The 27,563-nt window shown below is 46.4% G+C and overlaps 1 protein-coding gene across 3 annotated transcripts in view; it reads right to left on the bottom strand.

Annotated features, from left to right (window-relative positions):
* Nucleotides 1-13,557: 13,557 nt before the first annotated feature.
* Nucleotides 13,558-27,563, bottom strand: part of SPECC1 (sperm antigen with calponin homology and coiled-coil domains 1) — a 99,842-nt gene continuing 85,836 nt past the window's right edge. For all 3 annotated transcript variants that reach the window (XM_054166178.1, XM_054166179.1, XM_054166180.1), the window contains 3 exons: nt 16,470-16,586; nt 15,535-15,594; nt 13,558-14,549 (listed from right to left, as the gene is read on the bottom strand). In XM_054166178.1, the coding sequence (XP_054022153.1) occupies nt 14,460-14,549; nt 15,535-15,594; nt 16,470-16,586 (267 nt within the window). In that variant the 3' untranslated portion in view covers nt 13,558-14,459. The remainder of the gene's footprint in view (nt 14,550-15,534; nt 15,595-16,469; nt 16,587-27,563) is intronic.

Here is a 27,563-nt window from a genome sequence, read left to right as displayed (position 1 = left end):
GGCACCCTCTCGTCTCCTCACCTCCCAGGCTCAGCGCCCCGGTCCCCCGCCGCTGCTCCCGGTCCCCGTGGGCAAACTGCGGTGCTGGATGCTCACCACGGGTACTTGCCAAAGGAAGGGTGAAAAGTTGCCCCAAAGGTTTTGGGTGAGGGTTGCACCTAACACAGCACGGGCTGGGGTGCTTCTCCCGGGAGCTGGGACACCGCCTGCGGTGTTGCCACATGGAGAAAAGTCCCCAGGACCAAATGTGCTGAGCAAAAAGTAAGAAGTTTCACAAAAGTCATGACAGCGCCGGGGCTGTGGATGGTCATCACCCAGCATGACATCTCCTGATGTAAGAAAATGGCAACACACCACGGGTGAGCCAACGCTGTTACTCACCAGGCTGCAGTTGTGGAGTTGAGGTCCAAGCAGCTTGGATGAAATCAAAACTGAAGTAATGACCCAAGAAAGGGGTTGCCTGCACTGGTGGATCTGAAAAACAACAGCAGAGAATGCGAAGATAAATGTAATAACTACTTAACCTATTCAATCCCAGCTTTATGCCATGCTCACCCTCAAAACACAACAGGTCAGAGGCTGAACTTCACACCCTCTTTGTCACATCCAGCAGCATCAAATGATCCAGGACAGAACTAGGAAAAAAATAACTCACCAACAATTCAGCAGAGCAAACCTGTAGTGAAGAGAAAAACAAAAGAAATGGACATTGGTTTTGCTTAAGACAGAGTTGGAAATGGAATCCTCTGGAAGAAAAAGTTTCCCCGGGATCCAAAGTTAAAGCAGAACAAAAAGATGTGGGAAAAGCAGGATGGAAATTATTTTCTATGGCCACAGTGGAAATGGAACCACACTTGTTGAGGAGCAATGCTTTGGATCAGGCAGTTATGATGGGGACCTCCTCATTCACATTAGATGAAGCCCCTTTTTTTTCCAAGGTGGATATCTCAGGAGCAGAATCCTTCAGGATGACTGGGAAGCTGAAGGAAAGGCATTGTCTGCGGTGTGTTTAATGCAACAGGGACATACAGCAAGGTCCCTTTGCTCCTTTTAGACATTTGGGGAGTGCCACTGCCCCTCACCATGCCACCTCACACCTGTGCCCTGTGCATCCTCCAGCCACTTTGCCAGCACAAAGGACCAGCTCTCACTCCTGTGACTCCAGCCTCAGCATCCACCTGGGACCGCACTGAGGGGAACAAGCATGGCTTAGAGGAAAGCTGAAGGCTGCTGGTACACAGCCCCCAGCCCTGATGGGCTGCTCCATCTCTCCCAGCACTGGCTGGATCCCAAACTTGTCCACACTGGTTTGGTTTATTTATTGTTTTGGGATGAGCTTAGCTTCCCTCGTGCAGAGCCTGTTTCAATCATGTAAACGTTGGTAAACTCTCATGGAAAAGCACTTTCCCCCCCAAAGCAATGGATTTACATCAGGGTTTTTCACACATTGTTTTCCTGCCTCTAAAACATGTGCCAACAGAAGCCTTCTGCTGCTTCACAGCATTTCAGCGAAACAAGAACTAACTCTTTGCAGTGGATATGATTTATTAGGAAAAGATCTGCTTTTGTGATCAGGGCAGTGCCTTTGACAGCCTGAACCAAGGGAAATTGTGGTTTATCAAGTTAGATGTGAATGGGAAAAGCCCTGTTTCAGATTCTGATGAATAGGTTGTTCTGGGAAGGGTCCTTCTGTGAGACAGGTAGCAAGGCAGAGCAAATACATCCTAGGGAGATTCACAGCTCTCCAAAGCAGTGAAACCTTTGCCAAGGTTTGTCCAGTGGTTTGTTCTGGCTCTGTGAAACTGGCAGAACTGAACTTATTCCGAATACAACCTAGCTGCAAGCGGAGCCAAGCACAAGCGTGCTCAGCTCTGCTGTACCAAACCTGGTTAAATCCTGCTGGCAGCCAGAGCAGGATGAACCCATTCCCAGCCAGAGACACTGACCCTGCCCTCCAGCTGCATTCTTCCAGCCCTGTTTTAAAATATATGGCACCATACACCGTACCATTAAATACCAGCTGAATGTGCTGGCCCTATAAAGTCATCATCCCAGCAGGCATTGTGAAACTGCACAGCTCCCGGGGCTCCAAGGAGGATGAATCCTTAGGTGATAATGTGCATATTTATACACTGGAGTCTGTAAAGGAGTGAGGAAATCACACAATTGGCAAGGTAAATATAGCCCAAAAGCCTGCAGCTCGTGGAACCCATTCAAGAGCTGGAGCATAATAGTAACATGGCAACAGGTCACTGGAGCACCGCTGGATGCTCGGATGCCAGAGACAGATGAATCACCATTACTATTATTTTCCTGGATTCTATTTTACTCCAGGGATTTGCCTCTCAACATTCATGTAGGAAACAGCACCAGCCCCAATCTGCTGCTTTCAAGTGTAAGAACTCCTCTGGCTCTTTTGTTCAGCGGGAAACTGGTTTAAACAGATCCCACGTTATGAATGGCGGTGCGGTGGGAGACAGGATCAGCACCCTGGGGTGGCCGCAGCCCGCGTCCCTGCGCTTTGGCAGAAGCCCTCCAGCCTCGTACGTGCTGTTCCCTCTGTCGCTGCAGCCCCCGGGGAGCGGAGCTGCCGCCTCGCAGGCTGTGTGCTTCCTGCAGCCCTCTGTGATCTCGGCTGGGGGAGGCCTCCCTGCCTCTACGTGGCCTAGGCCTATCCCTATCCATCTCTGTCTTAACACCTTCAACCCTCTTGGCTCAGCCGCGAGTTGCTGCTGAGGAGCCTCCTGGAGATATCTCTCCGTGCTCACCAAGACCCAGACAGCACTCAGGGGCTACTGCTCCATGAACACACAGGAAAACTCCTGAGCTGGGGTGCTCTTGCCACATTTGCCACCTCAGACCCTCCTGAGACAAAACCTCCAAAAGCTTCTTTTTCCCCCCCTTGCTAAGCACAGAGTTAAGGGTAACAAGGACCCAGCACCCAGAGTTAAGGGTAACAAGGACCAAAGTGGGAGTGTCTTGGCTTCAGGAGGACACAGGCACTTTCTGGATATCAAAATGAGCAAGGGGGGAAACGGTTGCCAGACCAAAGGTTCAGCCCTCTTGCTGCTCCAGACACATCTGTCATACTGACCTTGGCAATCCTGCACCAACCCAAGAGCACTGCAGTGTTGGGCACAACTGGCTCTTGGGTGGTAAAGGACATTAGCCCTGCACCTTGTGGCTTCCCAAGCTAAGCTGCTGGTAGCCATCCCCTTCTGTGAAAAGGCAGCTTTCATCCCAAACTGCTCACAGGAAGGGGAGACTGGGAAGTGAGGAGACAGAAGCAGACCTCAGGGCCTTCTGAATGTCTGTGGAGGTTCTCTCTTCCTCCAGACCTTGCCATACACCTCAATACAAGTCTCCACACATACATCTCCCCAGAGCCGCTTCCATTTCTAGCCTCTTTCACTACTTTCTCCTCTGCAAAGGCTGTTGGTGAAGGGAATGGCCAGAGAGTGGTGAGGGTAAGGGATGGTGGACATGAGGAGCTGGACAAAGAACCAGCTCCTGTCTGTCACATGGCTGAGTCTGACTGACAGGTCAGCAGAGCTCAGCTACAACGTGCTAAATAGGAGCCATCAGCCTAGAAGAGCTCACCCTGCCTTCTGAACTGAACCCCCATCACCACCCAAGCCTTCACTAGTACTTCTGGGTTGATTTGCAGGACAAGACATAGCTTGTCCTGAACTCGACTCCAAGAAAGGATTCCCAAGACACAATATAACCCATAAACCACACAGCAGGTACAGAAGCCCTCTTCAAAGTGGTACTGCTGACGATGGGCTGAGCTGCAGCAGTCTCCACAGGCTGGGAGAAGGGAACAGGATTTTTGAGGCGAGTTTGGTATGCAGGCAGGTGAAACCAGTAGTCAGCTCTGCCTGCTGAGCATTAGCATGTCAAAGGTTCCAGCTGGGCTCTGAAGGAAGCGATGATGGAGGTGAATGGCCAGAGGGGAGGTTTGCTTTGTATCCCCGTAGGCGTTTTTCTGGATGTTCCAGACAAAACCCCCAACTGTTTCCAATATGGAGACTTCAGTCGGGCTGCAAAACCCCTGGAAAACTAAACAGAAAAATGACAGTAAGATCGTAAAATGCAAATCAACAAACTTGGATTTTCCTACTCCCCAGGGTCATTGCCAGATAATAAATGTGTATTACCCTGGAATTCAAAACTGGTGCTTAAATTACCTGCAAGGACTCATCTGGTAACAATGCAGGTGTGTGAATTCTTTACAAACTGCGGGCTGCATCTCGCACCTTTCATTAGGCAGACAAAAAAGACACCACAAAGACTGAACCAAAGAAAAAAGTAAACTACAAACAGTGGTGAAATTAAAAAGGAAGGATTTTGGCTGGGGGGAGGGCAAGGGTATGGAGATAACAGTTTGAAGAAAAGCTTAATTTATCTCAAGGCTTGATTTTGTTTATTAACCACCTTCTGTGATGAAAAGCCAGAAGTGCCTCTTCCAGGAGCGGCCTCAAATGAAAGCTGCGGCTCAAGCCAAGAGTGTGTGAAACCCCAAAGCACTGGGCCTCAGTTTGCAAGGTCTCACCTACACAGGGCTCCCAGAGGGTATTGGCCCAGTTTCTTCTTTGTGCTGGTGGAGTTGGTAGAGCCAAGTTCCCCAGTGGAATCAATAGGAAGTGTTGTTCTGTTTCCAGGCCAACGCCAGCAGGGGAAAGCCCAGGGTGAAGCTGGATGGGCAGCGATGCCGTTTGCAATTCAAACAACCTGCAGTTGATTCATTCACACCAGAGCTCCTTCCTGGGCAAAGCCTCCACAGCTTCATGGCCCTAAGAAAACCAGCGTGCCAAGTGCTTGCTCCACAGGCCTGACTCAGAGCTTCACTCCCAATCAACACTTCACAACAGTAATGAGAAGCGATGCTGCTCCCTGCCAAGCTCTGACAGTGCAGGGAAATGTGCCCTTATCCAGAGTGGCTATAAAGCCACCCTGCTTTATGCAAAACCCTGACATTTGGAGCTCTAGATGAATCATAGGCTCAGAATGCAGCAGGTTGGAAGGAATCCTTAAAGGTCATGATGTCCAACCCCTCCTGCAGTGATTGGGGACATCTTTAACTAGATGAGGCTGCTCAGGGCCCCAGATGCTATGAGAAAACTAGGAAAAGGCTCAAATTTGTGCAACACAGCTGCTCTGGCTAGAGAATTGTGCTCAAATTCTAGATTTCATCCAAATCCTTCAGGTTGTTGTCCCTGTGCAAGGTGGAGCCAGGATCTGTAAATTTCTGTTATGATTATGGTTCCCTACACCAGCTAGAGAATAACTGAGAAGCCACGAGCTTCTCCTACATCCCAGCTAGAGCTCTGAAACACACCCTTCACCTCCCATGGAGAACTTCACCTTCATAGGCAGAGCCATGCAGGTTATCCAAGTGTTAAAGGGCAGCTTGGCAAAGGAAAAATTGCAGCACACACACACACACAAAAACCTCATCAATCAGCCAGTGAAGAGGAAGGGACCAGCATTCCTGCCCCACTTTGGCTCCAACACCCAGCAAGCACTGAATTTGCACTCCAAACCCATTTGAAGCCCAGAATCATTATCACAGCCTCTATGGCATTGCTCCATCACTGAGATATGAGATTTCTCTTGTCCAGTCTCTATACTCGAGGACAAAAGCGCTCCCTAAATCAAGATGTGAACACTAGCAAAGCCCAAGAACTTGGTTAGTGTGGTTTCCATCCTGGCATGACTTTGTCAGAAACACTCCTAGCTTATGACAGCAATGTCTTAGTCACAGCTGAAGGGGAAGAACCTGGAACCCAGACTGTGCTAACCCATAGCATATTATTTATAGTTAGTATTACAGCCCCTTTGGAAGCTCCAGAGTGGCTCTCCCATCCCAGAATAGCTTTCCAGGGCCCTGGCAGTACAACTGGTCTCAAGGGATGAGCTATGCATATATTATTACTATTATTATTATTATCACTATTATTGCTGTGCTGTTCAGACAGGCTGGGCTGAATGCTGGTAGCTGCATTACAAATGAGCAAGAGGCCACACTCACTGCCTTCCCCACACCTGCCCTGGCTGTAGGTTTCATTTTGACAAGGGAAATAACACTTTTTATAACTACTATAAGACTTTTGATAACTACAAAAGCCAAGCAGAGTCATGGTGGTAGCCTTGCTCCCCTAGAGTCTGATCCTGTTGGGAGAACTTTGGGGAAGGTAGTGAGCTGGGTGTTGGTCTCTTGTCCCAGGGAACAAGCAACAGAATGAGAGGAAATTACCTCAAGTTGTGCCAAAGAAGGTTTAGGTTGGATATTGGGAAAAATGTCTTTGTTGAAAGAGTGCTCAGGCATTGGAACAGGCTGCCCAGGGAGGTGGTGGAGTCACTGTCCCTAGAGATGTTCAGGAAACCTGTGGACATGGCACTGGGACGTGGTTTAATGGCCATGGTGATGTTGGGTTGACAGACTTGATGACCTTAGAGGGCTTTTCAGCCTAATGATTCTATGAATGGTGGGGCTGTCCTGCTGCATCACTAACCTGAGGAGCTTGTTTGGTCCTGCTGAGGGGGAGAGTGGTTTCCTAGGAGAGAGAGAGAGAGAGCATGAGCTACCTGAGAAGACAAAAATTGCAGCACACCAAGGCAGAACAAGGGTTTGAATTGCTGCATGATCCTTTAAAGTCAAAAGAAGTGGTAGAAAGGAGCTTTGCACCAGTGTACAGCTGTCTGTCAGGAGCAGGTTAGAACAAGCAGTTGCTCCTATGTTGATTCTCTTAATCTCGTTACTTTCTCTTTAACCAGCTTAACACACACACACACACCCCCCCCGGTGTGGGGGTAAGGACAAAACCTCGGTCATTGCTATGTACTTAAGAAGGGGCAGCAGTTCGTGTTCTAGATAGGTGCTGAACGATGTTTACTCACATTGGCATTTTACAGCTTTCATTTTCTTCCTGCTGTGCTCAATAAAACCCCCTGATTGCCCCCATAATCTGACTGCCCTCTTTTCTGGGTGACATTTACTTCAGGGTCCCAGAGGTCGTGCCTGTAATTGCTACAAAGCACAAAGCTGTCAGCATTGAATTCTGCAAAACTCGGCCTGGGAGACCTCCCTGGGTCTGATCTTTGTGGCCCATCAAGTCTCCATCTGCAAGACTTCTACTCACATTGCTTATGCTTCTCTACCGTTCATTATGGCTTCTACCTTTCAAGCACATGGAGACCCAGGGCAGCTTCTCACATCTCTGTCCAAGCATCACTACAGCTGTTGCAGCCCCAAAAGGGGAGAGGTACAAAGCTGTTATTCCATATGCATTGGTGACACTGTCTGTTACCCAGCCCAAGAAGATGGGATGTAAGATGCTTGCCTGCCTCTCACAGCTGGTCAGTGCAGGGATCAGGAAGGAACTGCTTCCTGCATACTGCAGCTTACAGCTCATTTCCATCCTGCTCAGCCATATGCTCTTTAGAAAGCCAAACCAAAACCATGGCTGCTCTGAATGCACTACAGAGACCTGCTCTTCCACAGTAATTTCTGGTGGTGATGGTCTCTGGAAAGCAAGAAGTCTCAGAAGCTTTTGAAGCCCAGTGTCTCTGGGAAGACCTGTTTGACATGAAAAAACAACCAACTTCTGTCTCAGATGAGCTGTGGTTGGATCACAGGAAGATGGAAATTAGGTAATCAGCCACACAGCTTTGAAGGTCAACCTGCAAACAGCTCATGCTAAGTGAGAATTTCCACCTGTGTCACAAATACAGCTGGGGAGTCCACCAGCTAGATCACAACTTCCCTGAGCAGGGCTGGACAACCAGGGTTTCACCCCACTAGGACTAAAGAACCTTCTTTACAAACCCAGTCTGGTCTGATTATTAATTAGCTCTATGATAACATTGGAGATGAACTGTAGATGGTGGCTGGAGGCTGTACAAAGTAGCAAATACAGATGCTGCTTCAAGGGTTTTATAGCTGAAAAAGACAAGGGCAGAGAAAAATAGATCAGTGGAGGACTGAGAATTTAGGCAGCCAGGCATAAACTACCTTATTCTAAGGTCACACAACCAACAAACTTCAGGATTCAGAGTCCTGCTCTTTGCACTAAAGTGTAGAGTAGGAGGCTGCATTCCTGGTCATGGTGCAAGCTCCAGGGCTGGTCCTGAGAATTCCTCTGCAGAAGACAACTGAAGTGCAAAAATTGAGTCCAGTGCTTTCTACATGAGCTACAGCAAACCTTCAAAATAAAGCACAGTGACAGCTTGGAAAAATATTCAGAACAAATTTGCCATGTTATGTGGTCACACTTTGTCCAGGAGAGAAAGCTACCCAGAGCAGACAAATCATCAAAACCACATCACTTTGCCTGGGACATTGCCACCAGAAAGGATCAGCCCAGCACTGAAAATCCAGGGTTGAAACATAATAGTCAGTTGTGGGAAGGCAAAAGAGTTCCTGTTATGTAAATGAGAGCTTTTCCTTTAAGGTTTCATCTCCCCAGCCGGACACAATCCTACCTGAGAGGCGTGGTGAGATTTAAATGCCCATTCCTTTTGTCCTCTTGTTTTCTGTGCTGACTCAGCAATCTGGATTGTTCTGGTCCTGCCACTACACCCAGGAGATGAAAGCAGCCTCTGTGAAAGGTGTTCAGGAATTTGAGCTCAGCAGCTTTAAAAGGTGACAGAACTCTCACCTTTGCAGGTAGATTGGGTAATGGCTGGAGCTCAGCATCCAGCTGAGTTCCAGCCACTCAAGCTAGAACTCAACCTGGCTGCTGCCATGAGGGAGAACCAAAAGAGGTTTTTACAAATCCATTAACACCACAAAGAAAGCCAAGGAAGATGCCCACCCTTTCTTGGATGCAGGGGGGAACACTGCTATCAAGGATGGAGAAATGGCTGAAGTACTTAATGCCTTCTCTGCTTCAGTCTTTAATATCCTCAGGGTATTCAGCCTCCTGGCATGGATGGAGAGCAGCATCATAATCCAGGAGGAAGCAGCGAATGTCCTGTTCTGCCACCTGGACACTCACAAGTGTATGGACCTGGATAGGATTCAGCAAGTGTGCTGAGGGAGCTGGTGAAGGAGCTTGCCAAGCTGCTCTCCATCATCTGTCAGCAGTCCTGGAGAACAGGGGAGGTGCCAGACAGTTGGAGGCTTGCCAAGGTGACACCCATCTATAGAAAGGGCTGAAAGGAGGATCCAGGGAACTCCAGGCCTGTCAGCCTGACCTCGGTACCAGGGAAGATCACGGAGTGATTCATCTTGGGTGTGCTAACACAGCAAGTGCAGGATAATGGAGAGATCAGGGCCATCCAGCATGGGGTCATGAAAGGCAAGTCCTGCTTGACTAACCTCATCTCCTTCTATGACCAGGTGACCTGCCTAGTAGATGAGGGAAAGCCTGTGGGGATGTCCACCTGGACTTCAGAAAAGCCTAGGTCATGGTAGTTGGCTTACAGCTGCACCCAGTGATCTTAAAGGTCTTTTCCAACCTTGGTGATTGCATGATTCTGGATATGCAAAACAAAGCAGCAAGCTTCAGAAACAGAAGAAGATTTATTAGAAATATTACACAGATTTTTGCATCATACATTTTAATAATGTTAATCTTTAAATATTAGCATGTCCAAACCTGGCAATGCCTACTATATACATCCTACTGTGCTCTTTGTATAAATTAGATCAGGGTGTACCCTCTGTACCCAAGAGAGACAGCTAAAAGGACTTGACTGTTAGAGGTGATTATCCCAAGCAACAAACTCAAGCCTGGACCAATGGTCAATAAAAACATCGTGTCCAGTGCTGCCCAGTGGAACCTGGCACGGGTGCAAGTTAAAAACGTAGAGACCAGCAGCTGAGGAAAAATGTTACTTGCAGTTCAGTTATAAGCTTGATCCTACACCATACTGGTGAGTGAGTCTAAATGGCACTGGAGTTGGTAAAAACCAATAAAGTCTAAGCATAGAAGAAGTTATTGCTGGGTTTAAAAATGCCTTAATGCTCAGTGCCCTGAGTCTTTTTTTTTAGGCAAAAGCCCTCTTCTGACAGGAAAATGCATAATCTCATCCCATACAGGCTCTGCCTTTGATCAGATACACAAGGCACAGCTCTGCAAACAGCTGGCCCCAACAGATTCTTCCTGCTGGAAGACCTGGTACCACAAACGTGGAATGAGGAGGGAGGGACGAAGAGATGAATGAGCCAATGCTCCTGTTTGCATCGCTGAGGAAAGGAGGAAGTCAGCAAAGCAAAAAGGTAGACTGTGAAGATTTCCAGGTCAGAAACGAAGCAGGGAAGAACCAATCCCTCAGCCAGCGTGCACTTATTTGGTTTGGACAGAAAACTCACACAGAACAGGTTGCACAGACAAACCAGGAAAACTCACACAGAAAACCTGTAAGAAACAACTTCAAATGACAAAGAGAACACCTGCCAGAACTCAGGGAATGTGTCTCGCCGAGAGGAACCTGGAGAACGTGCCCAAGCCAAGGCTCACCCCACTCGGCACAGCTGCCCTGCTGCAGCACAGGAAGAACCAGGAAATCTTTATCCCCTTTGTGTTTCTGTGACTCTTGCAGGAAGGGGAACCTGGCAGAGGCAGCAGGCTCTGTGTTCTCTTTCCTCCTCATCTTCTGAGACCTACTCCAGGCTGCACTCCTAGGAGAAATGTCACTCGAGATGACAGTCAGTAAGGACTCTCAGGCTGCTGTCCTCGGCTGCCCACAAAGGCCCAGGTGCTTATGTCCCATACCTGCCCCTCTCCTCACACACTGGACTTTCTCTCCTCCCAGTTTCACTGCATACTTTCAGAAACAGCTCCTCAGCCTGCCTAGAAAACTTTCTTAGAGGGCTGACTCTGGGCTCACTTCTCGCCACCTCTGTACCTTCCCAAGCCACGACACAATTTATATCTTCCATGACTCACCAGAACTTCTGGCAGTCAGATTGTATACCTGTCACACTTCAATCTCCTCTCCTCTCTAACAGCTCCAGTACAACAGCCACACGATGCCATATCCCTCCACAGACCTCCACTGAGATCCTCATCCTACTCTTCCTTCTCACATGCTCATCAAAATCCGTTCTCTGGCTCCTTGTAGTCCGACAGTCTAGCCAAGTGCACACAGACAAGTGTTCCAGAGTGCCTGGATATTTAGGGAACATGTGGGTACATTGATGTCAAGATTTCATCTGCCTGCATCAGGGGAAGATCCACTGCTTCTAAGAGGCAAAGCCAGAAAGGATTTAGGCAGTTCAGGCAAACTGATACTGACCCAACACAAGACATCATCCACATCACATCACCCCATGTGCCATTCTAGGACATTTTCAGAGGATTCTCTATGAAGACCATCCCTGGGCCCTCTAGCTCAGCTCAATTAACAAACTTCCCAACTTTAAAGGCAGCTAGAACTTTAGTGTTGCAGTTCTAATTCCAGATGGCTTACAAGGCCCTGCAGATCTGCTGCAAATCAGGCTGCTCTGCAGCATCTTGTGTGGGACAAATTTAATTTCATATTCAAATTTTAAGGCTTCATGGGGAAAAAAAAAAAAGAGAAACCAAACCCAAACCCAACCCAACCAACAGCAATTGCTGAAAACCTAGGTTGAAAAATGTAACTGGGCAAGGTTCAAGAGGAAGAAAAAAATCCACAGTACTGTAACAGTTAAATGAGCAAACAAATTGTCTCACAAACCAACCTAGGAGAGCATCTCCCAATCCCCAAGCATCAGAATGAGATGATCTGCAGGTTTGAAGAGTACCACTGAGCAAGTGGTGAAACTGAGCAGCTTCTTCCCCCACTGACAGCTCCCTGGGGTGGCTCCTAGGGAAGGAACAGCACTAGAATTGGGTAGAATTAGTGTTTGGGCTATGCTGCCGGGGGGACAGGGCAGAATCCACGGCAAAGAGGTGACAGAAACATTGCTTTGCAAAAAATCAGTGGTGGTGGTGGGGGAAAAAGCAGCTGCTAGGTCAGTGCTTTGTGAGGACAGAATAAATCCTGGAGAAACAGATTAGAATGAAATGTCAGAGCAGTGCTTGAAGCAAGTGCCACTGACACGTTAGATAACAGATAGCATACAGCTGACAGGCACATGGAACACACATGTCCAGTGGCCAGAGGGTTAAGATGATCTTCCCTTTCCAAAGCAAGTGGAGCCCTCTGACTCTGAAATGTTTACCAGACGCTGGGAATTAAAACAAGCTCTTCCCATCCCTGCGAGTGCCCGATCCAAAGCCCACTGAGGAATATGGAATTTTCTGTGCTGACTTCACTAGGCTTTGAACTACAGCCTGCTGGAGAGAATTGGGATCGCTGCCAAGGATACCTCAAGGGAAAAGAGCCTGCAGCGTCCACAAGGCAACAGAGCTCTGCAGCGTGACCGCCTGCCGAAGTGGACTCTGTTAGCAGCTACTTTCCTCTTCCATCTTACCACATAACAGCAGACTGGGATCTGAGAACACTTAGAGCAACTCTGTTCTCTAGGGATGGCAGAGTCTGTGCTGAAAAATACTGGAGAGTTAATTCCATGTAGAAAGCACTCTCTTGCAAAGAAATGACTGTGGCCAGCATTTACAGCTGCATTCTCACAGGACAAGAGGACCCAAAGAGTGCGACGGCACTGCAAGTGCGTGCCACTGTCCTGTTTGATCACACAGACTCTGAAGAGATTGGAATCAGCTTTCCCTGGGGGTGATGGATCAGAATTGATGCCAGAGTAAAACTAAGAGCAAGTGATGCTTTCCCACTGCCCTCGGCCACTGTCACCTACCCCTCAATCCTGTGTTTTGCTGAATCAAGCCTGAATCAAGTGGTTTACTAATTAAATAGTGTTAAAAATACCCCAAACACAACAAAGCACTGTGTGGAAGCCAGAGGCTGAGTTCAGCCACCTGCAAAGCCCCAGAAAACCTGAAATCAAGTTTCTCCTGTGGAATTGTTTGTTCCTATTTCAGGAGCCCTTTTGCAGGAGTTAGGAGCAGCAAGCACACATCATTATTATTTGTAAGACAGAAACAATCCCTATCTCCCTAGCATTAACATTCACAAAGCATCAAGTCTGGTCACAGGGTTAAACATGCTCACTAAACAACCACTTTCTGCTACCACCATAATCTAAAGCAGCTAAGCAGCCCTCTATGAGGTCCTGTACAAAGCCTGCGCTCCAAGACCTGCTCCTAGAAGAAATCAAGCAGCCTGTTAGATCCTGCTGCCCTTGGAGACAAACAGAAAATGTAGCTTCACGAGGTGAAAGAAGAGAAACAGTATAATGGAAATTAAACAGTATCTTGCAGACGTTTTACTAACAGTATTATTGAGCTGTAAAGCTGATCTCTGGCGCCTGAGAGACTTCCAGGACTCAGAGAAGGGTTCCAGGTACATTCTCTGTAACTTGTGGAGTGAAGCTGCAACTTCCATCGGTACTAATACATCACTGTGCTCCTTTACAGGGTAACATCACTCCCAAGGATGTATCAGTGCCCTGTGGACTGTTTTTTATTGGCCAGGGCACTGGCTGTCTCAAGATTCACGTCTCCACACGGCACCTCCACACCTGTGCTGATCGGAGAGCATGAACAACGAAGTTACCCCACTCAATCCACAGAGAGATGTCACTGTATTGCTTAGAGGCATCACCTGATTACTGGCACCTTGCAAACTAAAGCTTGTAAACTGCATTTGCGACATTCCTGTGAGAACTGTGCCTGCACAGTCAGCTGGGAAACCAAGCTCTGGCTTCCCGTTGTGATCAAGTAACGGTGTTGAAGTAATAAACCTATTTTTCCTCAAAGAGGTGACTTCTGTTTGATCTGCAATGAAGTCCCAGCACCTAACAGGATTTTCTTTCACTAACAGGTGATGGAACAGAGTGTGGTTTCTGAGCTACACATGATCCTGTTGTTATCTTGCTGGTTAAGCTATCACAAGCAAACTAGTGCACTTAGTGGGTCAGATGTGTGAGAGTAACCCAAGTGAAGGTTCTGCAGACTTATGTGCATCTGTCCTGATGTTTTATAAAAATCTATGGAGACAAGAAAAACAACAGCTATTTGGGATGAGTTAAGCATGTTTTGGCAAGAAGAGCATTTTTGTGAGCTTTTGTAGTAACCTCCCAGCCTCCCTTGAGTGCCAGCATAGTCCACATTGATTTACAGCTTCGTTCTGTAGCAGGTCTCTTGGTGGTGGAGTCTGGTTTGAGGCAAACAAGGATCCTCTTCAGAAATATCCCACACACAGTCAAAAATGCTTTGCAGTTTCCAGGTGGGAATACAATTAGAGATGAATTTGGTTTGTATAGATGGACAACAGATACTTATTTGGTTGCAGTCCCAGACGTAATCAAAAGGATGGAAGAGCTTTCTTTCAAACTAAGAGCTTAGGTTGGTTGTGGAAGAGGAGCAAGTGGATTTTTAAAGTGATCAAGTGCATCTGTAGCATTCTTAGTTCTCTTCCCCACTTCTGTCCACCTCTTGCTCTGCATCTCAGGTCTCAAAGTACTTGTAGATCTGGGCCACATACTGCATCACACTCTGCCAGTCCGGCCGGTCTGTGTACATCATCTCACTGAGCTCCTGCACAGGACAGACACAGCACCAACACTTAGGCAAGCACCACCACTGGGAACATCACCACCTCCTCCCAGCAGCTGTGGCGACAGGGCACTGCTTCCATGCCAGAGCTCCTCAAAGCCACACACAGGATAAAAGTCTAAAGGAATCATCTACAAGCTACAACCCAGGAGGTTCCACCTCAACATGAAAAGAAACTTCTTTGCTGTGAGGGAGCCCTGGAGCAGGCTGCCCAGAGAGAGGTTGTGGAGTCTCCTTCTCTGGAGACTTTCAAAACCCACTTGGATGTGTTCCTGTGCGACCTGCCCTGGGTGATCCTGCTTTGGCAGGGAGATTCAGCTCAATGATCCCTGGAGGTCCCTTCCAGCCCTTAACATCCTGTGATTCTGTGATAGTGGCCAGGTACAGTTGTGAAACTCATTAACAAGCTAATTAAACAGCCACCTGCATTTCACATTCTGAAAAGACTTCTTCCATCTGCTGGAAAAGATCAACTGTCTACATAACTTCAGGTAAACTGCTGCTGCTGTGCATGGGTTCTGGTTCTGGGTTTAACTCATGAACTCCAGAATATTCTTTCATATTAAACTTCATTCTTCCTCATCATCATCTCGTTGATTTTAGAGAAGGCTTTTAAAACAGTTTAACAAATTATCCTCCTGTTTCTTAAGGCACTAAACCAAAAGAAAATGGCCTCATGGTCCATGAACAGGGTATCATCTAAAGCAGCTTCTAAGAGGGGCACACAATCAATAATCTCATTTCAATACTAGATGACTTCCAGAAGTTCCTTCAAAATTACATCAATTCCATGCTTCTACAAACTCTTTCTGGGCATTCTCCCAACACTATGAGCTTCAACAGCTGGTGGTGCAGCCTCCCCTAGCACTATGTGAACATTTTCAGTGCAAGCATGCCTGGCTGCCCACAAAGGCTTTGGAGCAGCGTTAAGCAGCAAATCTTCCCTGACTAAATGAAGGTTACTCACCAGGCTGGGTTTGATGCCTACACTTTCAGCAGCTTGAAAGGCTAACAGCAGATTTCTCTTCTGTAGAAACAAAAGAAAAGTTCAAAAGGCTTAGCATCAAAGTGTGATTCTTGAACCCTGCCTTGCATCTGCTTCATCTGTAGGCTTAGATGGGCAGGTGTATTTGAAGGCTGAAGAACACTTGGTCCCATACTTCACACAGACTATTTTCTGTATTAGTGAGGAACAGCCCAACAAGTTGTTTGCCTTTGAATAGCTCATCCACTCTTGTCCAAGCTACAGCCCTCTGCTTTTGACAGAGGTTCTTGTAAACTGATTACAACTGGGCAAAAAAATCCCAACCCACTGAGGTTTTATCTTTGCTATGGGTAAAAGGTTTCTGGGGAGGTGTTAACTAACGTAAGGCATTCCTGTATATGGAGTGTAATCCTTGCTGTAATAGATACTAGCTGTCTGAAGGAAATCCTCCCCTTTCTGAGGACCCTAATAGCACACTTGGAATGTGCTGACGTGGTCTGACTTTTAGATACACTGCTGTCCAACTTCCACGAATGATGTGCTTCCTGATCCAGCACTTCGAACGTGTGCTAACTCAGGAGTCCAGAAATGCTTTAGCCCTTCAAAAGGGATGCTGTGCCTTCCTGTTTATCTGCAGCTCTTGCTGGATTCAGGTAACTTGTCACTAACTCCTTATCCACTGGCCCCTGCATTTCTCTCAGAGAGCTCACTACAAGTTTCCTTCCCCATTTCACCCAGGCTGTTTGCCTTGAAAGCTCTCAGCTGACCCTTGTCTCTTACTGTTGCTCCCATCTACTTTCCATCAGTCAAGATCTTACAGCACTGTCTCCACCACATACCCAGCAATGCTCATGTAACAGGCCCATGCTCACCCTGAATTCTGCAATTGGTATAGGAGCAGGTACAACAAAACTTACCTTATCCTGGCTGTTGAGCTCCTGGTAAGGAATATGTGCAGGCAAATAGGTGTGCAGGAGAGCACAGAAGGCCAGCCCATCACTCCAGCTGCTGCTGAAGTTGGTAATATCAATATTCTGAAAGACAAAGCATGAACCATCCCTGAACAGTGCCATGGCTGGTGGTGGGGGGAAGCATCTCCACAATGATTAGAGGGGGTCCAGAGCGCATTTGGGGTTCTTCACAGGGCTCTCTCACGGGGCATGGCTGCAACTGAGCATGGAGGTCCAGTTCTGGTCCTGTGAGCAAGGTGACCTTTCTAAGGCTCTTGTTTGCACTGTCTGGCCATACCAGCACACTAAGGAATTCTTGTGACTAAGTTTTGCTGTTGTAGCAGCAGCTGCAGTTCCAGATACCAGCTAAAAACATAACAGTGATACTGCTCAGAAAAGAAACAGCTGCTGGAGCAGGGCTGGCTCCAGGACATGATGGTTCTGCACCCTCCAGCAGGCGTGGAGCTACCCTCAGATCATTCTCGCCAGCCACATCTTCCTGTGTGCTGAACTCAGATTCTCTGCCACTTAATTTTCTTTATTTAACTATTTTCAGGTTTCTTTCAAGATTCCCCCAAAGACAAACCTTTATTGCATCTCTCATACAATGTTAATGCAGATGCACTAAAGCCCAGACAGGAAGTGTTTTAGCACATGCTCTTCACTTACGATGCCTCACTCATTACTTGCCCAGCCTGGACTTTGTCCAGTCAGACAGGATTTCAGTTTGGTAATAAATGCCCATAACCAAACATGACTCAAACTGAAGCAGCACAGAGTATTTCAGGTTAAAATCCTCTGGCTGCAATAAATCTACAGACCTAATGGGCTGCAAAAGCCCGGCAGCAGCAGCAGCAGACATTACCACACTGCACCAGCCACCAGAGTGTGTTCTGCTCTGTTAACATCTGTCAATGGAGATGAAAGAAAAGCAATGTGGTGGCTGAAAACCATCATGAGGGGGGAAAAAAATATTCTGCTCTGAAAGCTGTCTTGGCTTTGCCTAATCCATAAAGTCACACCATGGAACGTCCAACTGTGTGTGATGGAACTGGCTGAAGCTGGGTTATTCTGCTTTCCTGGCATTTCAGCCAAACAAGTTCCTTACTATTTATCAATCTGCAGTGAGTGGGAGAGGGCTGACTGCCAAATTACAGAAGTGTTTTTGCTGAGGCCAATATATTTTATCAGCAAATAATCTACCATCAAATGCCAATATTCTCATTTTATATTGTATGATAGAAATGGAAAACGGAGGTCATCTTTCCCCACCCTGCCCCACCAAAGGCCATGGAAACAGGAACAAACAAAGCCTTAGTTAAGCAACAGGACCAGACAAAAAGGCCACTCATGTTTGTGTAGGAACAGTAGATCCTAGCCTCGATTTTGTGATGCTTTTATGAGGGACACACGAGACGCAAAACTGTTCCTTCCGACAGCATTTCACCAGCCCAGCATCAACTTGGTAATTTCTCTTGTCTTTGTAGTTTTGGCTACACCTAAAAACTCTTCAGGAGAAGAGTTCTCCTCCCATCTAACAACACCCAGAGAGAAGAAGTGCTAATGTCTACAGAACTGTATTCCTCTCACCCCCTGCAGCAATGCCCAGCCACTCATCTTCAGGAATTCTCAGATCCAGGTAGCAAAAGTTCAAGGATGGGATTCTGCTGGCAGTCTTTAAACACTGATGAAGCCTGCTGCAAAAGTGGTGTCATGATCAACAGAGAAAACTACCTCAGATCTCAATTTTTGCCCTAAATGCAAACCCCAAAATCACCATCTGAAGGTTCAGCTCAGCTGTTCAGCTAACAGCACAGCAACAAACACTCAGACATACTCAGAACCACTCAGCTGTTTGCACATCCCAACAAGCATCAGTGCAGCGTGAAGGGTTTACCTCTAAACAAAAGCATTTCCACCTCATATAAGGTATAAACTCCTCTCTGGTGTTTCAGCTTGGAGTCTCTGTTAACTGCTTTCCCACTTGGGATTTAAGGACATGGTAAATGAAAACTGATTTGTGCTTTGCCACACCGCAGCTTTGCTCGTGGAACCCCCCCCCCCCCCCCGACTCCACCACACCAAGAGGAATTAAGTCAAACAGAGGCACTCTCAGTTCTCAGAAGATCTTTGGCTCTGCTGAAGCCAGGAAAAAAAAAAAAAAGAAAAAGAAAAAACAAGGCAAACAATTTAGGCAACAAACACCTTGGAAACTATTCACTTCTCTTGATTATTTTGGCAGGGCAATCTGTCTGAGTCTTTCTGCCACACCTCTCTAGCCCTCAGTACACAGTCTATGACTATGTGGAAGCTATTTGTGTACATGCTGGCTGTTAATGTACACTTCCAGCTGCAGAAGAGCCTGGAGATTTCTTGGTGTGCTTATGGCAGATCCCCCACCCCAAGCTCTGCTAAAGACATCTGCTCCAGAAACTAACCCCTGACCCATGGGTCTAGAGGTGCTGAGTAACTCAGACCTGCAGCACTCAGGCTTCCTTTGGAGCAGACTCACACAGCACTTGACCTGGATCTTCCACTTTGCTGCTAAGAAAATAATCAGGCAGGTGAGGCTGGTGTAGCTAAAAATCTTGAAAGACCATGCAAGGCAGGCCAGAAGAGGAATGCTTTTATAGCAGTGACACAACCATCTCTACATACTCTGAGTGGCAACAAGGAGCATGGAAAGACGTGAAGACAGAAAGTTGGCTGGCACAGGGGTAGAGTACTGCGTAGAGAACAGAGGTGTCCAGACTAAACCACTTCCAGTGGAGTTCTCAGGCTTCTTGTCAGTGAAAATAGCTTGTTGACCTCAAATGAAAAGTTCATAAGTAGGAATATGAAGAAACTTGGCTCTGGAAGCACATCAGGGCCACAGTTACCTGAAAGTATTGAAGTATCCACCCTGGTTTGTTTCTGTAGAGACTGAAGTACACTAAGCAAAGTGTGGGAGGGGAAACCCAACAAAGTCATCCAGGTGATGTTAGTTAGAGAGCAAATATATGACATCAGTGACAGGCCAAGTCTGAAAGGCATCAAGCACCTGCAAGTCATTAACCTCAACCCCTCAGGCCAGGAGCAGGACCTTTGCTTGCCGATGCCAGAGCACCACGAGAGCCAGGGTAAAGGCACACAGGGAGATCTGTGGGATCTGCTCTCATTAAAGACACTTTCTTGTTTATCTGAGGAAAGAACAACCACACCATTAGATTTCACTAGATCTTTGCCTCCAAGTCTTCAGTCTGAAGCAACAATGACATCATCTGCTCTTCACCGCAGCCTGAGTAGGTTAAAATACTGACACAAGCTATTCCCACTAGACAGATGTGACCGTGCCCACAGCAGTGGCTCTCTGAGAACAATTTGCTCTATTAGACCCAGAATTATAAATTACAGATGAGAATCAGCTTGAAGCTAGCCTGGAACTCTGTGGAAGAAAGGCTACAATAAATATGAGCCTCATTCTTCACACCTCAGCAGACAACACGCCTTCCTGCCTCTCAGGTGTACACACAGGAAACATGGCAGAGTGGCTGATTATTGAGGTTCAGCTCACACAGAACATAAACTTAACTACTAAAGACAGAACTAGTTGAAACAATTAGGTTGAATAAACCAGAGGGAATTGTCTGGTTTCAATAGCAGCGCTCCCTCAACTGGCTCAGCCTTCTGCAATCAATGCCTGCTTATCACAACCAGAGACCCACATCTCCACAAACCCAAAGTCTGACACCTCAACGTGGTTTTCTCCTGGGGTTACATTTAGAGAGAGATAACTGAACAGGAACCTCCTTCTGTGAACCACATCTCTGCCAGTCTGAACTCTGCCCTTTCTAATGTAAAAATCTAATCAAGGCAGCTTCCAAGGATCACCTACAGCCAGCCAACTTTATCAGCAGCTTCATGAAACTGCAAATCTGGTTTGACCTATTACACACTAATTGGCTGGGGACATGTTAGCAGGCTTCAGCCAAAGGGGTTCTATCACAATATGAGGTTTGAGCTCTGGGTAAACAAGTTTTAAACACTTCCTAAGAAGCAACAAAAGGGAAGAAGGGCTCCTTTTAGCCTGACCTAACCTTCTGAGGAAGCAGAACACTGCACATGATCTAAAGTGGTCTAGCAAAGATATGAAACATCTGGGAAATCTACTGGAAATCTGGGTGAGTTACAAGGGTGGTCAGGTCCAGATAACACAGATGAAGTGCCTGAAACTGAAGACTGCCTGGATTCTTCTGTAATGAGAGGGTGCACCCAGATGACTTGGACAATTGCACACAGCTATTTTCAATGGGCAGTTGCAAGCCTCAAGTGATTTGCATATCACATTTAGGCAATTTACTAGCAGGAACCCTTCTGAATTCCCTTAAGTGAAATGTACAATAAAGTAATGCATTCTGTAAAGAAAAGATCAATAAAACAAAATCCAGAATAACCTGTGGAACAGCAATAGCAATACTGTTTGTTGTAGAGAGATTAAGTGGCTAGCTGAGATTGGGAAGGAAGCCAAATGACCTTCTGTCCTCCAGGCTGTATTAATATCCCCAGTTCAAATGGTTCAGGCAGCTGCAGTCTCCACAGGAATAGTTTTAACCTTTCTTTGAAACTTTGTGTATCCCCATCATCCATATCTCATAGATTCATAGAATGGTTTGGGTTGGAAGGGACCTTAAAGATCATCTCATTCCAACCCCCCCCTGCCATGGGCAAAGACACCTGTCACTAGACCAGGTTGCTCATGGCCTAACTTGGCCTCGAACACCTCCAGGGAGGGGGCATCCACAACCTCCCAGGGCAACCTGTTCCAGTGTCTCCCCACCCTCACTGGAAAGAATTTCTTCCTAATCTCCAGTCTAAATCTGCTCTCCTCAAGTTTCAATCCATTTCCTTTCATTCTATCACTGCAAGCCCTTGTAAAAAGCCCCTCCCTGGCTTTCCTCTAGGTCCCTGTCAGGTACTGAAATTTCTACCAGCCCCACCACCAAGTCATGCATCTTATTGCTGATCACAGGTGTGTGAAACAACACAGCTCAGATAACATTAGATGCTGTGTGAAAATGCTCTTGAATTAGGCAATTACATCCCAGTGTAATGATAAGGAAACAGTGCCAGCTCTGCAGAAGTTACCTCATTTACTACATCGCTTCTAAGAAGCAAACCCCATTTCCTACCACGTTCCTAGCTCCTTGCTCTACTGCTCCCTTAGGTGTTGACTTGGGTTTACTGTTTATCACCTCCCAAAGTGAGGGTGAATTAACCACAGAATGGCAGGGGTTGGGAAGGACCTCAGGAGATCATCTAGTCCAACCCCCCCTGCTAAAGCAGGTTCACCTTCTTAGCACAGACAGGACATGAACAATTCCAGAAAGCTGATGACTGTGTTTTTTTTTCCCCCCCAAAGCACCAAACATCAGTTGACTACAGCTGTCACATGGAGCAGGGACAGTTTAAAAGAGGAAATCTATCAAGCTTATTGTCACACATCCCACACACAGATTTTTCAGCTTCCAACTATTTTAGTCCCTCAAAAGCCCAAGATCTGAGAAGACACAAAAATATCAGGCATGTCCAGTACTCTTCATTACCTTTCCTAGCTGAGTCAGACTGGCAGGAATAGCTTGCAGGATGCTCTCTTGTAGTTCTGTGCTCAAATCAAGCTCATCTGACAGGAGTTGTCTCAGAGATATCATCATTCAGAGTCTGTTGTAAAGCCATTCTAAAGTGATCTGTGCCCTCTGCAAGCTCAGCTTCCCTCATGAGATCTTGAGGAGGTCCACGACCTCTACAAGGCAGCTTAGTGCTGCTATTTTGATTACTAAAGAGCTGTGGTGCTGCTTCAAATGAAATTTTCATGAGAATGAGAAATGAAAGTAGTACCAAATGGGAGCTATTTAAGGTAATATGTGATAGAGTAACGAGGTGACCTCCCATTTCCTCTGCTTGTAAGGTAAAATTCTTTCTATTGACATTGAAGACATCACTGTAACTGTACAGATGAGTAAGTTCCCCAATGAGTCAGCCAGCACCCATGTGTCCATCTGCTCTATTGCTCCCAGCACTGTGTGGGCTGCCCAATATTTCACCATACTTTGGCCCCTTTTTTGGGGGGGTTATCTGCATTTTTATATACAAAGATTTGACTTTTAAAAATGAAAACAAGTTCTGCTGAACAAGGGTCGAGAGTAATTGCTGGCACAGCACACACAGCACACAGGGAGGGTTTGTTTCAGTGGTGGCCAGTGACAGGACAAGGGGCAGCAGGTACAAGCTAGAATGCAGAAGGTTTCACTTGAGGGGGCTGCAGCACTGGAGCAGGCTGCCCACAGAGGTTGTGGAGTCTCCTCTGGAGACTTTCAAAACCCCTCTGGTCACACTTCTGTGCAACTTGCTGCAGGTGAACCCGTGTTAGCAGGGGAGCTGGGCTAGGTGATCTCTGGATATCCCCTCCAACCCCTCCCCATTCTATGACTCTGTGCTTACCTGTTGACAGCCAACCCCCTGCCTGCTCTACAAATAACACTTCCATCACCTTTCTCACCAACTGGTATAAATGACAATGTGCTGGAATGTCACAGGTAAGAAAGTTTGGACTGTGTTCCTTCATTCCCAAGGCTGCTAGAGTGAAGATGCAGCAGCACGGCTCCAAGGACCACACAGATACTCTGGGGAAAGAGGGAAGGAGAGGGGGGAGGAACTCGCTCCCCTCTGTGTCCAAGGCAGCAGCACAGCTACTTCCTGCCCGGAGCCCTGGTGCAGAATTGCTAATGACCTCACTGATTGCTCCCACTGCTATTTCTAATCATCTGCTCTGAGAGTTCAGAGATTAGCCATGTCCTGGAATTCCTGGGCGGAGGGATAGGCTGCAGACTGCAGCAGGCTCACCGTAAAGGCTGGAAACAAGGGGGGAAAAGATCTCAGCAGCAAAGGATATTGCTGGAACGGGCAGCAGGGCTCAGCTCTCTCCCAGTTAAATTCTCAGCCTGGAGCTGTTCCAGCTGGTGACCAATCAATTCAGTGTTTTCCCTGATTGTCACTGCAGCCAGGCAACACGGGGAAAGTGTCTTGGACTTTGGGATGGCCAGAATGTAAATGCTATTTTTAAAATCACCCAGCAGGGTAGGAAGCTACGCATGAGAGAGCTGCATGGGCGTTCGTTTTATCCCTCCAATCAAGAGACCTGCATTTGTTGACAGGATAAAGCCTCTTAGTGAAAAGAGGTAGAGCTTGGCTGGAGCGATTTGGCTGCACTGGAGGAGCACGTTTCTGCATTGGCATCACTGTGAAGGGGGCTCACACGTTGCTCATCAGCTTAATTATTCTCAACATGCCTCAATCTGGCTGTTGCATTTCTTTTCCAGACCCAATCCTGGGTCCAGCTGGGACATACAGAGAAAGTGCATGTACATATTTGGCTATAAGGGATTTTATTTACAAAGAGGAAGCATTTGGGGGGGTGGGGGGGTAAGAAAAAAAGGGAAAAAATAAAAGGGGAAAAATAGAAAAAAAAAGAAAAAAAGAAAAAAAAAGAAAGGAAAAATAAAAGGAAAAAATAAAAAAGAAAAGAAAAATAAAAGGAAAAAATAAAAAAAGAAAATAAAAAAGAAAAAGGGAAAAATAAAAGGAAAAAAAGAAAAAGGAAAAAGGAAAGGGGAAAAAAAAAGAAAAAAGAAAATAAAAAAGAAAAAGGGAAAAATAAAAGGAAAAAAGAAGAAAAAAGAAAAAGAAAAAAAGGGAAAAATAAAAATAAAAGAAAAAAGCAAAAAAAAAAGAAAAAGAAAAAATAAAAAGAAAAAAGAAAAAAGAAAAAAGAAAAAGAAAAGGGAAAAGGAAAAAAGAAAAAGAACAAGAAAAAAGAAAAAGAACAAGAAAAAAGAAAAAGAAAAAAGGAAAAAGAAAAATGAAAAAGAAAAAAGAAAAAGAAAGAAAAAGGAAAAAAAAAAGAAAAAAAAAAGAAGAATAATATCTTGAAATGCTAAGGCAGTATTTTCACTGTCCTTTTTATCCAAGTGCTACTGAAAATCATCCTCATCCAGCAACATGGTGGGATGATCTAGATTTTTAACAGCTAGGGAAATCACAGAAGAGACCTCAAAGATCAACCTGTCCAACCTTCAGCCCAGCACTGAAGGGTCAGCTCAGGGCAAAGGTACTATGCCAGAATGCCAAAGTCACAAAGATGGTCCCAAGCAGCCTTGGGAGCAAAGTTCCTGGGCAACTTATGGTGAATTTTTATTTAAACAGAGGTAATAGCTCTTGAGACAGGAGGGATTATCCAAGATCCCCTTCACCTTTTGCAGAGAGAGGAGAAGCCTCTCTGAAGTCAGCATTCCCCTCTTTGGCCAAAAGGAGAGAAACACAAAGAGAGCCAAATATTTCATCCATTCCTCAGAAAGTCACAGAATATACTAATAGCTTCCTGGGGAAACCCCGCTGCACATAGAACCTACTTCTAAATGTCAAAATGCTACAAGAGCTCTTCACAAGCATGTACAGAAGGATACTTCAGGGTAAGCAGCGCTGCTCACCAGAGAACAACTTTGTTGCATCAATGATATTGGCAAACGTGAAGACACAGACAGCTTTTTCCTGCTTGCTCAGCAAGCTCTGCCCATCGGCCTCCAATCTCAGGTTGGTGTGGCAGGAAGGAAATCTTCCCAGTCCTTCCCAGAAGAGAAAGGCTCTGCCATGAATGCTGCTTGGAATGAATGGATGGCTGCCATTTAAATCTAGAGGGGTTGTTGGTCAGGGTTTTATTTCACCCACATCACACAAACCAGGAGTTATTTGTTTTGCTGCTGGTCTTCAGCACACAAGATCACAGAACTGTGGGAATGCTGCTTTTCCAGACTGCACATAAACTCTGTGTAACAGCAGATGGGATTCACCTCCTATCCCTATTGCCTGAAAGACTTCACTTGGGAAGGTGGCCAGAAAACCTGCACATCCACTCCTCAGTGCTGCTGCTTACTGAGTTCTCATGACTGCTTAACATCTTCAATAGAAACCTGGCTCAGGTTGATTTTTCTGTGTTTCTTTAGGACAGAGCACAACTGTGCTGGGATTCTCAAGGCTTCACAACTAAGCTTCATCAGTGTCAAAGGAGGTGTTTGACTGTTTCATGAGCCAAGCCCCAGGAATTGTATTCTAGCCAGGTTCAGAGATGGAGAGGGTTGATCTTGGTCCATTTCAACTCTGGCTTTTTACCATAGCTGCCAGGCTGAACACCAACCTGAGGGCTGTGGCAGCACTTGCCATACAGTCTCTGTTCACTCTCCGTGGTCCAGGATGGTGTGTAACTGAAGTGAGGCAAAGTGCCCAGTCCAGGCTGGGATTGAGAGAGCAGTTGCTTATGGGGAAAGATAACACCAACTACTCACACTAATGACGCACAAAGAAGTAAAAGACTTCTTGTTTCCAAATACAACTCTTGGTTTCCAGAATAAGGAAGAAACCATCAAGCATGAATGTGTTAATGTACAGCTGGCCACGGAGCAGCTTTGGGATCTCTCACAAGGCAGGTCCCCACAACATGCAGGTTGATCCACCAGTGATCGTGATTAGCTGTTCTAGCAGTAGAGCATCCACCACCTCCCTAATGAGAATGAATTGGCCCCATGACCACTTGACCCAAGGGAATACTTTATGTCCTCTCCAGCCTATCTGCATTTGTACATCTTTGGGCCACACTTAATTTGTGCTGGAGCTTCTCCAGCCAGCAAAGAAGTCAAAGAAATGCAAGGCAAAAAGCAGGGGATAATATCATGGAGCAGAGCTTGAGAACAAAGAGGGTATGGAGGAAATACTGTCTAGCACAAAAAGAAGAGGAATTTAAATTCCTGTGAGGAAAAAAAATAAGGGCAAGCAAGCCACAAATTCATAAACAAAAACCTAGTATTAGTCTGAGTTTAAACTGAACACAAAAGGGTAAAAAGCTTTTCTATTCCAGTCCCTGCCAAACCACCAGTCACCCAGTCTCTTGCTGTAATTACTTGACAAACAGCAAATACTGCAAGAGCCTTTTTTCTTCTCCCTATGCTTTTGCATCTGTGCTGCACAAAGAATGCAGTGCTCTGCAGAAACACCAACTTTTACCCGCTCTGAGGGAGCAGCTTTGTGCTTCTGGTAGTAAAAGCAGTCAGAATTGCAGTTAATGACTCCTAGCTTACGTTCGGAAGTAATTTGTTTCCAATTTCTGTCTCTCAAGGCTGGAGCAGCCTTAATAGCAGGAATACTTCAGGGAAGGGTTTGTTCCTTCTTTTTGAACAGCTGAGGCACTACACAGGAAAGATACTTTTGTTAGTATTTACAGCACAAAGGCTGGAGCACTTAAAACTCCTCTCAATGCCAGCCTGTATGTCTGGAAACAACGCAGGCTGCAGCGTCCATTAGGATGTTCCATCAGAGCCTTACAACTGAGCTGTGTCTTGAGCAAAGGAAGCTTCAAAAAACAATTCACAGCTTTGAGGCAAACATTCAGAATGGGCAGGCATATTTGTGTCTTGCTAATTTAGACTAAACAATACAAAGCCAGAGAGCATCACCCTAAAAATAGTTCCTACACGCTCCTAAGCCTACTTTCCAAAGCTGCAGAGTGTTTCTGGGACCTGCTGCAAAGTCAAATACCTGTGAATAGGGCATGGAGACAAAGAAATCACTTGCTTCTAGCTTTGCTGGTAGTATTTTATGCAGGATAATTAAAAGGAATTATTTCCTCCAGCAGCTACTTGTACAACATGAAAGCTACATTAGGATTGCTCTGGTTAGTAGCTTCTCCCTGGTGTTGAGATTCCTTCAGATGATAGGAAACCAGATCTGAGGCTGGTCCCACAAACAATACCAATTTATTTGTGTCAGTGCTAGCAGGGAGCACTGCCTCCTCTCCTGAAGATGCTCACTGCCCTCACCCACAAGCTGGTCCCTGAAGATGCTCACTGCCCTCATCCACAAGCTGGTCCCTGAAGATGCTCACTGCCCTCACCCACAAGCTGGTCCCTGAAGATGCTCACTGCCCTCACCCACAAGCTGGTCCCTGAAGATGCTCACTGCCCTCACCCACAAGCTGGT

This window comes from Dryobates pubescens, chromosome 13 (assembly GCF_014839835.1).
Source record: "Dryobates pubescens isolate bDryPub1 chromosome 13, bDryPub1.pri, whole genome shotgun sequence".
NCBI classification, from domain to species: Eukaryota; Metazoa; Chordata; class Aves; order Piciformes; family Picidae; genus Dryobates; species Dryobates pubescens.
This window is presented reverse-complemented; position numbering and strand designations above follow the sequence as displayed.